The 15,113-nt window shown below is 46.9% G+C and overlaps 1 protein-coding gene across 32 annotated transcripts in view; it reads right to left on the bottom strand.

Annotated features, from left to right (window-relative positions):
- Positions 1-451: 451 nt before the first annotated feature.
- The window catches only part of HUWE1 (HECT, UBA and WWE domain containing E3 ubiquitin protein ligase 1), a 146,488-nt gene continuing 131,826 nt past the window's right edge, over positions 452-15,113 (bottom strand). For 21 of the 32 annotated variants that reach the window (XM_023634502.2, XM_070257026.1, XM_070257014.1 and 18 more), the window contains 18 exons: positions 14,371-14,917; positions 13,062-13,665; positions 12,198-12,319; positions 11,929-12,085; positions 10,194-10,326; positions 9,704-9,906; positions 8,984-9,111; positions 7,595-7,691; positions 6,538-6,693; positions 5,850-6,095; positions 5,509-5,626; positions 4,892-5,032; positions 3,629-3,916; positions 3,415-3,520; positions 2,646-2,763; positions 2,150-2,331; positions 1,674-1,864; positions 452-1,087 (listed from right to left, as the gene is read on the bottom strand). In XM_023634502.2, the coding sequence (XP_023490270.1) occupies positions 985-1,087; positions 1,674-1,864; positions 2,150-2,331; positions 2,646-2,763; positions 3,415-3,520; positions 3,629-3,916; positions 4,892-5,032; positions 5,509-5,626; positions 5,850-6,095; positions 6,538-6,693; positions 7,595-7,691; positions 8,984-9,111; positions 9,704-9,906; positions 10,194-10,326; positions 11,929-12,085; positions 12,198-12,319; positions 13,062-13,665; positions 14,371-14,917 (3,640 nt within the window). In that variant the 3' untranslated portion in view covers positions 452-984. The remainder of the gene's footprint in view (positions 1,088-1,673; positions 1,865-2,149; positions 2,332-2,645; positions 2,764-3,414; positions 3,521-3,628; positions 3,917-4,891; positions 5,033-5,508; positions 5,627-5,849; positions 6,096-6,537; positions 6,694-7,594; positions 7,692-8,983; positions 9,112-9,703; positions 9,907-10,193; positions 10,327-11,928; positions 12,086-12,197; positions 12,320-13,061; positions 13,666-14,370; positions 14,918-15,113) is intronic. The other 11 variants (XM_070257018.1, XM_070257020.1, XM_023634507.2 and 8 more) reach the window with 1 other exon arrangement.

The following is a 15,113-nucleotide window of genomic DNA, read 5'->3' as shown; positions in this document are numbered from 1 at the left end:
CGGAGACAAAGTCAATTCCTTATCAAAATTTGTTAAAAAAAACTAAAACATTAATAAATAAAAATCAAAATTTTAAACCGAGCCTCAGACTTGCTTGAGATCATTATAAAGGCTCACCAAATAGGACTGTCGGTTGGGTTGAGTGAGTTCTTGAACGTTTGTTACAACCTGCTGGTTTGTTCCCCTTGAGCAAGGTGATGCTTTGTCCTTGGCTACAATCTCTATCACCACCCCAAGTGCAGATTCCACTCTAAGAAACAGACTCCCCCCCAATTCTTGGTGGCTGCTGATCTCTCCTGACTATGGGGAAACCAACTTTGAAGGAGGATGCACCAGTGGTGGTGGCAGAGATGGTTTTCTGTAGAGTCCATTTGGATCTTTCCTCTAGACGTCTAGCATGTACTCGAGAGTTATTTTTCTTTAAGTTTGAAAAAAACTCCGTGGTGAAAAGTGAGTTATGAAGAGTGCTCTTTATTTGAAACCTCCACAACACAGACGCCAATCTTGTCTCGCATTGAATCATTAGCTGTGCACATCAACACATTCCAAGCACAAATTAAGAAATGCAAACAGAACAAAAAAATATATATATATATAATTTTTTTCCCCTATCCAAAGGTTTCAAGTCTCAATGCAGCAAATCCTTCTGAACACAGAATCTGAGGAGCACACTGTTCAAACAGTTGGGACAAACAGGTCCCTGCAAAGGCTACTGCCTTTTAAACACATGGGGTGGGGATCATGGACGGCATGGAACGGGGAGGGGAGGTGAGGAAAAGGGCAAGAGGGAGAGAGAATGAGCAGGACAAGGGGAATGGGTATGCGCTGGGGAAGATGGGGCAGCTGGGACACACACATGGTGAGTTGGTGGATTTCATTTATTGTTTTTTGACATTTTCTTTCTAGTTCTTTTTTGTTTTCCATTTCCCCCCTTCCCAGGTCCAACAATGATAGAAAAACCCCACAGTGATGGGCGGGGCCTTATTAGGCCAGCCCAAAGCCTTCAGAGCACTCCTGGATGGCCAATAGTAGCATGTGGCGGAGCTTCTCAAAGCTCTCATAGGCAGGCAGGTCCAGCTGATTAAAACTATGGAAAGAAGAAAGATCAGTTCTTGACAAAAGATGATAACCAAATCCCTGTGTTCCCATGGTGCCCACTTGACCTCTCCTCCCTGAGGGAACCTAATCTGTGCTTGTGGACTCCCAATCTTGTCCTAGCTCGGTTTGCTCTCCTCATTTGTCCCCATTACTGGCCACCAGACATCTACAACATAAATCTAATCCTGTCACTCCTCAAACACCAAGGCCTTGCCTACGGGCTAAGGTGCAAGCTCCAAGGAGGCGTTCAGGGTCACTGGTGACCTGACGTCTGCTGAGTTCTTTAGCCTTCTGCTCCTTGAAAGTCCTTGCTCCAGCCACAACAAGCCCTGGAATACACCATGCTCTCATGTGGTGGTGTTCACCTAAAATGTCTCCCCGACCCCACTGTGAGTCTGGGCCAGCTTCTCATCTCAAACATCATCTTCTCCACAAAACCACCAAACTGTGAGGTACCCCAGGTCCAGGGTAGCTGGGGTCAGATCTAGGTCCCTGACCTTGGGCAGGGGCCTAGAAGTGGCAAATATGCAAACTCAATCCAGATGCTGAAAAGGAAAACAAACCCTTCCTCTTACCATGTGTGAGCTGAAGGCAGGCGATCTGTGGACCTGTCATCTCGATGGATCTGAAACTTCTGAATGCCATTCATGCCTTCAAGGGCAGCAAAACCTTGCAGGGGCACCTTGGAAGTACCCGTAACAAACTGAAGGAACTTGGCACGGTCAGCTTGGTCGAAAGAACGCAACGCTCTCCAGAACCACTGGATCTGCAGGAAGAGACAGAAGAAGCCAGCATCAGATAGAAAGCTCCTGGAAGGATGGAGGATGGGATTTGGAATCTTAGGCAAATCCCTTCTTTGAGATGAGCTTCAGTTCTTTCATCCATAAGATGAGCAAGAACATCACCTGAAAACAGGCTCCAGAAGAATGAAGAGTTAGGTATAGGTAAGCTGTCATCCACAACCCCTTTCCCCTAAGAGTACTGGTTTATTTGGTGTCATACAAACTAGCACTGCTTAGGGATATGGGGAGGGATGCCAGCAGCAGCTCACCTGAATAGAGTTGGACTGGTACTTGTGGTATTCAGTGTTAGATTTCAAATCATCAATGTCGATTGTGGGCAGTCCTGATATAAGCAGCTCTAACTCTTGCTCAGTGAAGATGGAAATGAGGCGCTTTGGAATGATCTCATAGAAACCTTCTAAGAAAGCTGCCAGCTGTTTGCGGATGGCTCCTGGGAAGAGAACCAAGAAGCCATGTGGCATCTGAACTTGTACAACTGTTAGAGGTCAGAGATGCCCAATCTGGCTCCTGCTGCTACTAGGATGCTGATTAGTCTGCCTGCTTCACCTACCACTCTGTTTCTAGGCCCCTGTATGAGGGTGGATAAAGGGAGGTTATTATTGGTCAGGTTTTTGGACTCTCTTTGTGCAAGGCATTTGTGGCTGACATAGGGGAAGAGAAGAAACAACAACTGTTCAATGTGTGAGGTCTGTCTGATCTCTTCTCATATTAAGCAACAAGGGGTCTAAAGGACATTTCCCCTACCTGTCATTCTCATCTGGCACACCAAGTGTACATACTCCTTCTTATTCTCTTCTGTTACCAAGATGTTTGCCCCATTGGGTTTGAGGTCACGAACTTCACAGACTCCAAACTCTTGGACCTAGAACACCCAAAACACCAATCATGCGTATCAGGCTTGGTCTAGGATGGGACTTACATAGATACCTGGGAACATACTCTAAATTCTTTGCTGTGTCCTGGGCAGAGAGATAAAGCAGGTCATAAAAAAAAAAGTGACTTTTTTCATAAGCTCATAACTTCCTAATAGAGAAAGGCCAAGGGTTTGGCCCTAAAACACATACAGACTTACAAAAAGTAAAGAAATTATCAACAATAAAAGGGAAAAGGGCATGGCTAACAGACATAATGTAACACAACATAATCTTTATGGAAAACAATTTGGGGGAAGAATAACCTTAAATTTTTGTTTTCCATTTATCTCTATTTGTACAATTTTTCTACAATGAACTAACTTTGGGAATAAAAAATAATATACTGGAACATTTTTTAAATAAATGTTTTCCTAGGGAAAACTGCCTGGATTGTTTACAAATTTTGGTTTTTCTGTTTGTGATGTCTCATACAAATACATACTGCTCTCTGCTGGATGGGAGATGAGGCATGGGACTTTAAGTAGTAGAGATGCTTCCTTAGAACCAGGAGAGGTTCTCCAATGCCAGTTCAAGGGTGATACCAGAATGGGTTTCCTAGACTAGCTGGGATGTGCTACAGTCAGGATTTCCTGACTTACCTCAGTGCTGAAGGTGAGGTCATAGCCTAGTGTGGAGACATCATTTTCCAGCAGATAAACCAGGCCCTGGTAAAAGTGGTAATCTTCGCTCTCCATATCTGTATATCTAGAAAAACACAATTAGACAGGGTCATGGATTGGGGTGGAGGAGAGGCAGCACAGGGGTGGGACACAAGAAAAGGATCTGACTCCCAGGACCGTGTCACATCCTCACCTCACAGACTTGCCCAAGATGTGTTTGTAGAAGGACCGAGTAAAGTAGCACTCCAGGAGGCGGTTGTCATATACAGCTTTGGCCACAATGCGTCCTACAAACTTGAAGTAGCTGAGGTGGTTGGGGTTGCAGTGGGAAGATGGATTGATGGTGTAGGTGACCCGATCGCCGGGTGAGGTACGGAACAAGGCATACATAGGGTTAAACATCTCCCGAGAGATGATCATATACCACTCCCGCAGGAGGCCTCCAGCATCCTGCCCTTCTTCTCCTTCAAACACTATATACCTAGATAAGAGAGCAGAAACAGAGATGTGCAGAAGGCCTAGGACAAATCCTTTCCTTTATGCAGTATGACCCGACTGAGTGAGTGAGTGAGTGAAGCAGTGGCTACAGAGTTCAGGGCCAGAGGACAGAGGTGAATGCAGAGGAGGGGTGGGGATCTCAGACAAAAAAGGGCATCACTGATAGAAGAGATGTCCTGAAGTATCAGTAAAGACTCACTGATATTCCAGAAAACATCAACAGGAAAAGTATAGAGGCCTTAAATGAGGCCTCACTTAGGGAAAGCAAGGAGAAGGAGTCAAGTGGTGTCAGAGAGAGCTGAGCCCAGAGTCCAATGTCTATAAGGATTTGGTGGTGGAGGAGCAGGGCCCAGTCTGATTCAGAAGCCTCTGACTTCCTGTGTGGTTACATGGATGATGAACCCATGCCACGAGGGGAGGAGAGGAATCAAGTTTCTGTGTTCAGGAGCATCAAACTACTCCAATAGGTCTATCGTCTCATCAGCTCCCACAATATTTGGTACTGCAAATGACTCATCTGCTCCAGGTGGTTTCAGAATCACCAGCGAGTGATTATCAATTTGGTGGGGGGCCGCTCATGCAAGTGTGGTCTCCCCCAACCCAGGTACCATTTGCTTAGCAAGCTTCCCATTCCTATCGTAACAATGGAGAAAGCTCTCTCTGCGAAGCCATCAGGGGTATCTTTGTAAATGCCCAAGACTCCTCTGTCTGGGAATTGTTGGGTAGCTCAGCTCAAAGGCCAGCCAGCAGAAGACCAGTCTCACGAGACTGTTGCCCAAAAAGATGGGCAACAGCTCAAGGAGATTATCTAAGCCAGATTCCTATTGGAAATTCCTAACGGGGAGGGCAGCACCTCCCTGAATTTCCTTGCACCTCTGGGGCCTGAGTAAGCCTTCACTACCACGTAGAAAGGGTCCCCACTCTCTCATCCTGTCTCTTCTCTGCTCTGGGCTCTTACAATCGATTCTTCATTTCTTCAGGGGATTTCCGGTGCAGTTCACGATAGGAATCTTCAAACACATGGTCACGGCGGACGTGCACAGCCATGTCTTCTTTCCGGAGCCCCTCGTCCAAACGCTCCAGCTCTTGGCGAAAATATCTTGGGAGGCAGGAAAGGAAGGAAAGTAAGATTGGGTGAGCCCACAGAGATTGTGGCACAGATTTTCTGCAATAAGCAGGTAGGCATACAGAAAGGAAGAGAAGGGTAGGGATGACAGGAGTTTTGTGGAGGACCCCCTGTGCCCTGCTGCAAGTTACTATGGCTACCTGCATGTCCTGTACTACCCCAAAGGATGGAATGGGACTTTAGACATCATGTGGTTAAACAGAAGGCTCAAATTTCTCTGATGAAGAAAGAAGGCTGGGGTGGAGAAGGCCAGGGAGTATAGGTACAATGACTGTCAGTGGCACAGATGAATCTCTTCCCTTCTGCCCAGCACCATCCCAAGGGCTGCCACCAAGGGAACATTCTTTCCTTGGAAACAGTGCCCCAGGAGGAACTTTGATTCCTTTCTGGGAGGGGAGATACCATTTAGAGAGAGTTCCTAACCCACCCCCAACATCCAAGGCACATACTTGCGCTTGACATCAAAGTCGAGGACACGAATGTAGTCTACCAGGACAGCAAAAGGCCCATCAGCAAGGTGGGTGGTGGACTGCCGTAGGATCTGATTTAACACAGTGCGGTGAGTCTCTGAGGGGAGAAAGGACAGCAGGAATCAGCACATCGTGCGTCCCCGAGGACTGATGACAGCCAACCAGCCAGCAACCCTCTTTTCCTCATTTCAGGAAAAAAGAGTGACACACACACACACACACTCTCTCCCTCCACAAATCAGCCAAGAATAAAATGCACAAAATGACCCTGTAAAAAAAATGAAACCTTCTATATTTGGAGATGTAAGAGTTCCCTGTACCTGCAAAGCGAAGGAACTTCTGCGTGTCAGGGGGCAGGCTTGAGGAGATGTGCATAGATGAAGGCTCTCGGGAGAAGAATGGATCAAGGGAGGAAGGAGTGGCTGGGGTTAAGGGGGCAGGGGAGAGTGGAGGAGGCTCGTCCTTGATGTGCGCCAGCTGGCTCTCACGAGTGTCTCGGACAGGAGGCTTGCTCTCCCGCTCTGTGGCATGGACCAGAAAAAATGCCTCGACGGCAGGCTGTAGCACTGGGGGTAGGAATAAAGAAGTGACATTTTACTTTACAAATTTCTACATACGAACCTCTTCACTGTCATGATCAAATTATAAAAGTATACAGAAGAAGAAATAATAAAAACTTGCAGGAGAGATATAATGGTAGCATAGAAAAAATGAAGCCACAGAGGAAGTCACAGCTTCCTTGAAGCCAAAAAAAAAAAAAAAAATCGGATAGTTAACCAGTTATAAAGATTCTCCTGGTCTAAAAAAAAAGAAAGATATGAGCTACTAAAAGAGAAGGCAAATCTTTTTTCCTGACACTGAAGTCAGAGGAAGAAACCTCTCCTTTGAATTCTTATTACAGAGACACTGATATAGAGGGGTGACCTGGAAGGAAGAAAATTAAGCTGGTAGAAAGGGTCCCAGAGAAGATCAGTGGGTTGGGACCTGGGCCCTCAGACCACAACTCACCTAGCACCGCATGCTGGTCATGGGATTCCTCCAGTTCCTTTAGACACTCTCCTAGCATGTCCCACAGCTCATCCAAGCTCAGCTGCTCACTGAGCAGGGGTAACTCAGGAGGCCTCTCCTCCTTCTCCTTCTCCCCCTGTAGGGCTCCATCTGAGCCTGCAAGGCACATAGAGAAGAGAGTCAGAAAGCCTTTGAGGTTTTTCCTTCCTTTATATTTTGCCCAGATCAAATGTGCAAGCCATCAGACAGATCAAGTAGACTGGCCCACTAGTCACTGAGTAATACTGAGTGACACCTGAAAGCAAACTCCAGTCCTATACTGGATGGCATTTAAATTTAAATTAATAAAATTAATACAACACAAAACATGGTTCCTCAGTTACACTAGCCACATTTCAAGCGCCCAACAGCCACATGTGGCTAGTGGTTACCGCAGGGAAGTTCTACCAGATAGTGCTGGTGTACTCATTGCCTCATTAACTCCCAGAGAACCTGTGGATTATTAAATGCTTTAATATATTTCAAAAATGGACGTCCTATGACAACACTATCCCATAGGAATTGGTTAAAACGGTGCCAAAAAGTATTCTATGTGCAATTAACTTTGAGAAATGTTGCTAAGAACAGCAACCTGTGTGTGTGTGAGGTACTGCTGTAAGTGCTGTATACATGTGTTAACTTGTTCAATCCTAACTATGATCATCTCTCTTTTAAAGGAGAAAACTAAAGCAAAGAGAGATTTGCCTCACGCCCCACAGCTAGTAAATGGAGGAGCCAAGACTCAAACACATGCTGTCTCCACATGTAATATCATATCACAGTTTCTTTATTACAGGGATTGCAACGTGTGCTATAAATCTACAACGAGGGTGAGGTGGTGATGGTTAGTGATCTTAGTTGGTTGGTAAATGCCTATTAAGATTTATAGAAACCAGTGTCCACTAGAACAAATCAGAAAACACTGAGTTGATGTATGTTGAGAGTAGGGTATCCAGCAGACATTCCATGAAGACTGGCTCTCCCTTTTGCTGGGCTGGAAACAGGAAGTAGTACTGACCAATGGACTGAGTATCCTGAGCACTGGGAGATGGCTGGTCCACATCCATGGGTGACTCTTCCCTTCGGACAGATGCCTCCGACTGGCTTGACTCCGACTGGATAAAAGGGAGACAGAGTCACATAAAGGGTACAACTCAAGGATAGGCGAGAGGCTGGCTCTACCACTTCTCATACATCATAAGCTTAGAAAGAAGCTTCCAATATTTGATCAGGAAGCTCTGTAGCTCTCCAGGAAAAAAGAATGGCCTTCCCACCTCCTTTGCTGTCATCAACCCTGAGCTAGCGAGCTTTTCCAAAGAGGTCCCTGGATGCCTGTATTGCCTCCACTCTACTCCAGACCTATGTTCAGTCAGACATGAGCCTCCTGGATAACTTCAAGAATTCTTCTGGGTATAGTTTACATATATATACATACATATATACATACATATAAACTCAGATGGGCAGAAAGTAGGTTTGCTCTTTGTTTCTGTTTGCTCACAAAAGGGGAAATAATAGGTGAATCAGTGCTTCCTTTGATGGGTGGGATTATTCAAAAAGCCAACATCTATCCTATCAGGTGTAGGAAAGAGACTGACCAGAAAAAATACTCCAGAATAATAGCTATTTTCCCTTTCTACCCTGCTGGAGTCATGGCCCTCAAATTCTACGCTGTTCCCAGCATGCTCGATGAAATCATACTGTATGTCTAACAGTAATTATATACAAAGAAAAACCAGGCCTCAGGATACCTTTATTTCCTGAATCTCGGGAAGGTAACTTGCATGTTGCAAGGACAGGAAAACAATGAGAGACTGCCACAGCATACATACGTGATGCCAGGCTTTTCCTGCAGGCAATCTGTGCTGGGATCCCAACAATGAGCTGGCTACCTAGGAACCTGAAAGTTTGCTCCTAAAAGTGCCTGAGTGCCTAGGTGACAAGCGAGTATGGAGAATAGAGGCAGAGGCCAGGATGGAGGGACCAGCCATCGCCAGAAGAGGCTGCATGGGATGTGTACCAAGTTTGGGGGACTTTCAAGGGCAGGATTCCTGAGATGTCTCTAATGTACCTGCATTGTTCCATGAGCCTGAAAAATCTTCATCCCACATCCCCTCAGAACCCAGACACTTAAGCATTATGCAGTTTGCAAAAGCGCCACTGTTGACTGGATAGCTGGGAGTGGGGTATGATGGCCAAGCTTTAAATCAAATCGAACCAAATGAACAAACCAATGAACAAACAGTAAAGAAAACACCAACAGAAAGTAACCCTGTTGTCCAGAAGCATTCATATAGCAAACTTAATGCAAAAGCATACAAAGTAAGGGCAGTGAAACCCCACTGATGATGTGGTGGGGAAAAGGCGGGGAGACAAATGAATGAGGGGCCACAGGCATCATGCTAACCGTTGCTGCTTGTTGCTGTCTCCGCGCCCTTTGACCCTCACGTACCATTTGTATAATGGCATCAGCCTCAGCCTCCAGCTGCCGAACAGCTGCCTGGATGCTGCTAGCTGAGCCTAAACCGGAGGAACCTGGGAGAAAGAAAAAAGGCAAGATATAAAATGTAGAAAGAGGGAATGCCCAATATTCTCTCTCCTGTCTTCTGGGCTGCCACAGGGCATCTTGCTGAGATCTTTGAGCTTTAGCTCAGGCAGCTTCAGAGTGCTCATCATCAGGCACTAAGAGCTACCGTTACAGATAAGGGCAGGGGACAAGGTGCTAGGCAGACGGATGGTGGCAGCTGAGAGTTCTGCAGGATAGGAGGAAAGAGGTAGGATTTGGCAGGCCACGGCTGAGGCAACATGGCTTCAATGTTTTAGTCAGGAGTGATCAAGGAAGTAGAAAGGAAGCACACTCAGTGAATTGAATCTCGTTCAGCAAAAGATCCACCCCCAATTTCCTTGCCAGATTCCCATTCCCCCTTAATTCTCACTTGCTCTAATGAATTTCCTATGCAGACAGCTCGAGATACAGAATACAGCCATCAAAACTTTAAGAAAAGATCATCACTTCCTCTTGGAAAGGTCGAACAGGAAGGAGACATGACATTAAGTCCTACCCTCCAGGGACTCTGGGTTCTCCACCACCAACCCTGCCCCTCAACTGGACACTCCAGTTCCATACCTAGCCTGCCTGTCTGCTTGGCTTTCTTGTTAGCTCGGCGTGTGTCGTCCCGGAGCTGGATGATGACCTGCAGTACCCTCAAGAAGAACTTCTGGGTAGATGTCTTGGATGTCAACATGGACATAGAAGGCAGTTGAAGCTCCCGGCCACCCAGAGGTCGCTTCTGAGATGCCACAATTACCACATTCTCAGCCATGTCAAACCTGGATAGTGTAGAGGTGGCTTGCGTATATTGACAGCATCAGAGCATAAACACCCAGAGCAAGCAGGGCCTTCTGGTGTCAACCAGAGGGGTCAGGGGTTGCAGAAGGAAATCTCACAAGTTGGAACAAACAGGGTTGAGTGTGTACAGGACAGATAAGAAAATCTGACCAAAGGCGGGGGGGGGGGGGGGGGGGCGGGGAACACAACAACCAGGAAACCATTAAGAGCCACCTTTCAGAATGTCCTAGATTCCAGACCCACAGCCAAATGGGCAGCTACTACCTACCTGCTTTGCATTTTGCCTTTCAGCTTGGTGGTCTGTGGCTGCTCCTCAGGCAGGCCATCAGGAGAGAGGGTCTCACATTGGGCTCGCCGCTGCTGTTCCAAGTTGTATTCTCGTAGCTCAGCCAGAAGGGTACCTGGGCAGGCAGAGGAGCAAGCAAGTGTTCAGAGACTTTCCTGGCGAAGTGGCTGAAAGCCAAATCTTTCCAAGAAACCTGCCTAGGCCATCCTCTTTGCTCAGCTGCAGAGAATCTGGAGTGAGCAGGAATTTTGCTCTGTTCATATGTGTGCTCATGCATCAGCCACCCAGGGACTGCCAATTTACTCAGCCTCAAGAATCTGTGGACACAACTAGAAGGACCTGCAACTAAGATATACAACTATGTACTGGGGGATTTGGGGAGGTAAAGCAGGAAAAAAAAAAAGAGATTGGCAACAGTTGTTAGCTCAGGTGCCAATCTTTAAAAAAAGAAAAAAAAAAGAATCTGTGGAATCTACATAAATTGCAACTCAATGCAGAGGAGAAAAACTATGTTTTGGAGCCTTGAACTTCTGAGGTTTTTGTGGTGATCTCAGGCAAACTCTGCTTACCCATCTTAATAATAAGACTAATACTGCTGAACCTCACAAGGCTGCTTTGACAATTAGGAGATAACTGTGCAGTAGAGTGCCTAGGCTGCCTGGCCTATGGGTGTTGAATAAGTGCTAGCAGTCAAGAAAGGTCAGACACCTCTTCTGGAAGAACCTTACAATTTTCATGCAGCAAAGAATACTCTGGGTCATACAGTCCAATTGACTCTCACATTATCTCAGGTGAAAAGGAGATAACCAAGCAGGTAGCCGAGATCTGGGGAGACTCATGATTGGGATGGGGGTGGGAAGAGAGCAAAGATACTCTCTATGCTCAAAGAAAATTTGGCTCTACTCCTTGATTCAATCATTTTATCACCCTAGGTTTTAGTTTTCTTCTTGATAAAACAGGAAGGAAGAAGACTGAAACTAGATAATTTGCAAGTGTGGTTAGAATTTTTGTACCCTCAAAATTGCACAGGGGCTGCCCGGTGGCGGCAGTGGTTAAGTGCGCACATTCCGCTTCAGTGGCCCGGGGTTCACTGGTTTGGATCCTGGGTGCGGACATGGCACCGCTTGGCACGCCATGCTGTGGTAGGCATCCCATGTATAAAGGAGAGGAGGATGGGCACGGATGTTAGCTCAGGGCCAGTCTTCCTCAGTGAAAAGAGGAGGATTGGCAGCAGATGTTAGCTCAGGGCTAATCTTCCTCCAAAAAAAAAAAAACCCAAAAAAACCCAAAAAACAAAAACTGCACAAAGGCAGAGGATATTATTCTGATTCTCAATTCCTGAGCCTGAATGTAGTGTAGGTGCATCTCTGAAGTGGCGAAGATGCCTCAGTAGGCTCATCATAGGGCTCTTATGAATGCCCCGAATGGAGACGAGGGCACCGCTGATCCTACACATGCTCATTTTCTTTCACTAAGCACTGATTACCTGCTGTATGCCAGGTATTGGGGATGGAGAGAGATGCCCTGCCTTGCTCTCGAAGAACAACTGAGCAGAGGAAGACAGACTCAGTATTATCAGTGCTCTGACAGAAGAGAGCTGTGTTACAGAAGCCTATTAGAGTTTGACTTAACCTGGGAGTTCAGGGAAGGCTTCCAGAAAAAGTTGACACCTAAGCGGAAGGTTCCAAAAAGACAGATGCTTTACTCTTATTATTACCTATCTGTTTACAGAGGGTATAACCCAGATGGCGGGCTCCATTCAGTAGCAGCTTGAGAACAGTGTCCCGGGTCCCAGAGTCCCCCCGAGAGAGCTGCAGTAACACATTAGCTGCATCCTCTAGGCCTTCTTCAGAACAAGAGTGGGATGTCAACACCTGGGAAAAGAAAGGGAGAAGGAGTAAGCCTCAACTTGAGAACTAAAATATTATCAGCCCCCATCTACCTTGTCTCCCCCAACCTTGGGAGCTCAGAAGAGCTTGGACTCACCTCCACAGAGAGTTGTAGCTGGTTTTCAGTGAGGCCAGACGATACCATCTTAAAGTCTGCACTGCTGCTGCCCCCATCACCCACCTTCGCTGGAGATTTGCTGGCTTTAGTAGTAGTACAAGCTTTGAGAAAAGAGACGGAACACCATAAGCCTCTGAAACTCACATGCCAGAGATGTAAGTGACAGAACCAAGGAGTCGCTGAACTGTCCAGGGCTTCAAAATGGGAAGGTAGTGAAAATGAAGATCCACCCACCAAAGCCAAATCCAAATGACTTGGGATGCCAAAAACTTTTATGACTGTACCTTCTAAAGTGACAAAGAATCCCAGACATTTCTCTCAACTGTTCCCCTACTATCACAGAGCCCCTCTGAAAGCCCCTTCTTCAAAAGCTACTTCAAATAATTCTTACTAGTCTACTGCAGGGCTCATTTGCTTCACTTTCTGTGATGGCATGGCTACTCTATTCTACCGATTCACATTGTATCCTTCCTGCTCTTGAACTCTTTCCTCTGAGAACTGGCTCTCTCAACCAAGCTGGAAATTCTTTGAAGACAGAGACTTTCTCTCTCTCCTCCTTTTGGTGCTTAGACTAGGGGAAGTCACATTCAGTGAATGTCTGCTGGTCTTCACAGGAGTGTGTGTGTGTGAGAGAGAGACAGAGACGGAGAGGTGGAGGGGGAGAGGGAGCAAGGGGAACATGGAAAGATAACTGGGAGTGACAAGGGTGAGAATGAACACATTTGGCTCTCACAAACACAAACCAAGCTGATCGCTATCATTTAGGGAGGAATACCTGGATGAGGGAACGGGGGTGAGGTGGGTGTATACAACCCACAGCTCCCAGCCTATATCCACACTTACTTGAAACAGTAGTGGTAGCAGTCGTGGGGGTAGTCACTGTCGTCGAAGCAGCTACGGCAATGGTGGATATAGCCGTGGCAGCAACCAAGGCTGGAGCAGAAGTGACAGGGGTGGTTGCAGTAGCAGGAGTGGGCGTGCTGGAGGCGGCAGTGGTAGTGGTAGTAGATGTGGTTGAGGTGGTAACAGTGGTGGAGGAAGCACTGCTGCCAGAATTAGTCTGTGCTTCCGATACTTTGTTTTCTGGGAGAGCGATTGAGATGAGAGAAAGGAGTCTGAGGAGTTTCTCAGTTAAGAGAGAGCTCCGGCGGATTACTGGGTGTGACAACATGTTCATGAGCTGTCCCAGTGGAGAGGCCTCAAGGCTGTATGGGGAGGTTTCCCCCTCACCACTAGCACTCACTGGTACTGACTTCACAGAGTTCTTGCCTTTCCGGCTGACATTCATGTTGTCCAGTTTTACCAATAAGTCCCAGAAGTCTGTGCAAATGCCACTACTGTTGGGTTGTGAAGAGCATGGGCTGCAGGTCTGCTTACTGCCCCTCTCCCTATCACTCTCACAGTTTGTTTCTTTGGTCCGCTGCTGTGTGAAGTGGCTGGGAAACACCTGTGGGGAAAAGAAGGACAGGCTTGGTCTAGGGGGTCTACGTAGAAAATACAGCTTCCTGACACAGAAAGACAACTGGTTCCTAGACTCTCCACTCCTTTAGACAACTTTGCTAACATGGGAGATGTCACATGTGAGTTTTATCCAACTGATGGTGAAACAGCCGAGAGCAAAAAGCAGGGGCTTTGTAGGGAGACAGACAATTGGCAAACTTTCCTGAGTGTCAGTCTCTGTAGTTATAAAATGGGGAGGCCAACTACCCTGCCTTGCAAAATTGTTGAGATTAAAATAGATACTGTATTTTGCATACTGCCTGTCACAAGGCAGTCCTTCAACAAATAGCAGCAATGCTTATTAAAAAGAAGCCTGAATTAAGTTCTAGGTCCAGACAGCTCTATCACTTACAGCCACATGACAAAGCCAGTAAAAATTTCTGTATCCCAGCTTCTTCATCTGTAATATGGGAATTATATAGACCACTGAGGGTTGTTTTGATGACTGAACGAGACAATGCTTAAAAATTGTAAAGAGTGAAGATAAAAAACCCACCGAGTTATTTACCAGACAATTTCCCAGAAATAATACAGACCTCAGCACTAACAGCTAAGAAAGACCTGCTACCTCCTTCAGAGTTCAGATTTCACCTAGGCTGTGGCTGCCACCCCTCTTCCGTCCCCAGGAGCTGGGTTCCTTCAAGCTCCTCACCTTGGCCAATTGAATGAGTGTGTCCAGAACATGTCTGCAGACAACTGGAGCAGCCTGGGGGTGAATGTGGACAGTGGAGCCGCTGCTTGCATGTTTCTCGGTATGTTTGCGCCCCCCTGAACGCTGGATCTGGAATATATTAGTCCTGCAGCCTAGGGCTGCATCCATGGATACTGAGAGCCAGGAAAGCTGGTTGGAGCTCTTAGACTCCATCTTGTGCAGCAGGTCCAGAGGCCGGTTCTCATGGCTGCTTGACCCACAACTCTTGCTTGACTTTTTGCCCTTTTCTTCACTTGAGGAGAGTTTGGGTGTTTCAATGCACAGCTCACTCTCACTGCTGCGCTGCAAGATGGACAGCAGGCTGCGGATGACCCAGTGGCGGGTCTGGGCATGGTAGCAGAGATTTCTCAGTACTCGGTGTAGACGGCTAGTATTGAGTTTTGGTTCATCCACAAAAAGTAGGACCAGGAGACAAGATAGAGCTTCGTGGTCCAGGAGGAGCCGTCCTCGGAGGCGGAGGAGAGTGTCCACGTTACTGCCAGAAGGCCTGGAAGAGAAGCATGACTTCTGGGTAACACTTCAGCTAGAGCTCTGGGATCACGCATAGGCCTAGGGGAAGGGGATGAACTGGACACTTCCAAGTAGGCTTCAGAAAGGAGGGTGCCCAGTCCAAGGGCTCTTAATAGTAAGAAGAGCTGCCCTCTTGAGTGCCTACTATGTACCAGGCACTCTACAATGTCTAC

This window comes from Equus caballus, chromosome X (assembly GCF_041296265.1).
Source record: "Equus caballus isolate H_3958 breed thoroughbred chromosome X, TB-T2T, whole genome shotgun sequence".
Lineage (NCBI taxonomy): Eukaryota > Metazoa > Chordata > Mammalia > Perissodactyla > Equidae > Equus > Equus caballus.
Note: the sequence above shows the minus strand (reverse complement) of the source record. Positions and strands in the feature narration are given on the sequence as shown.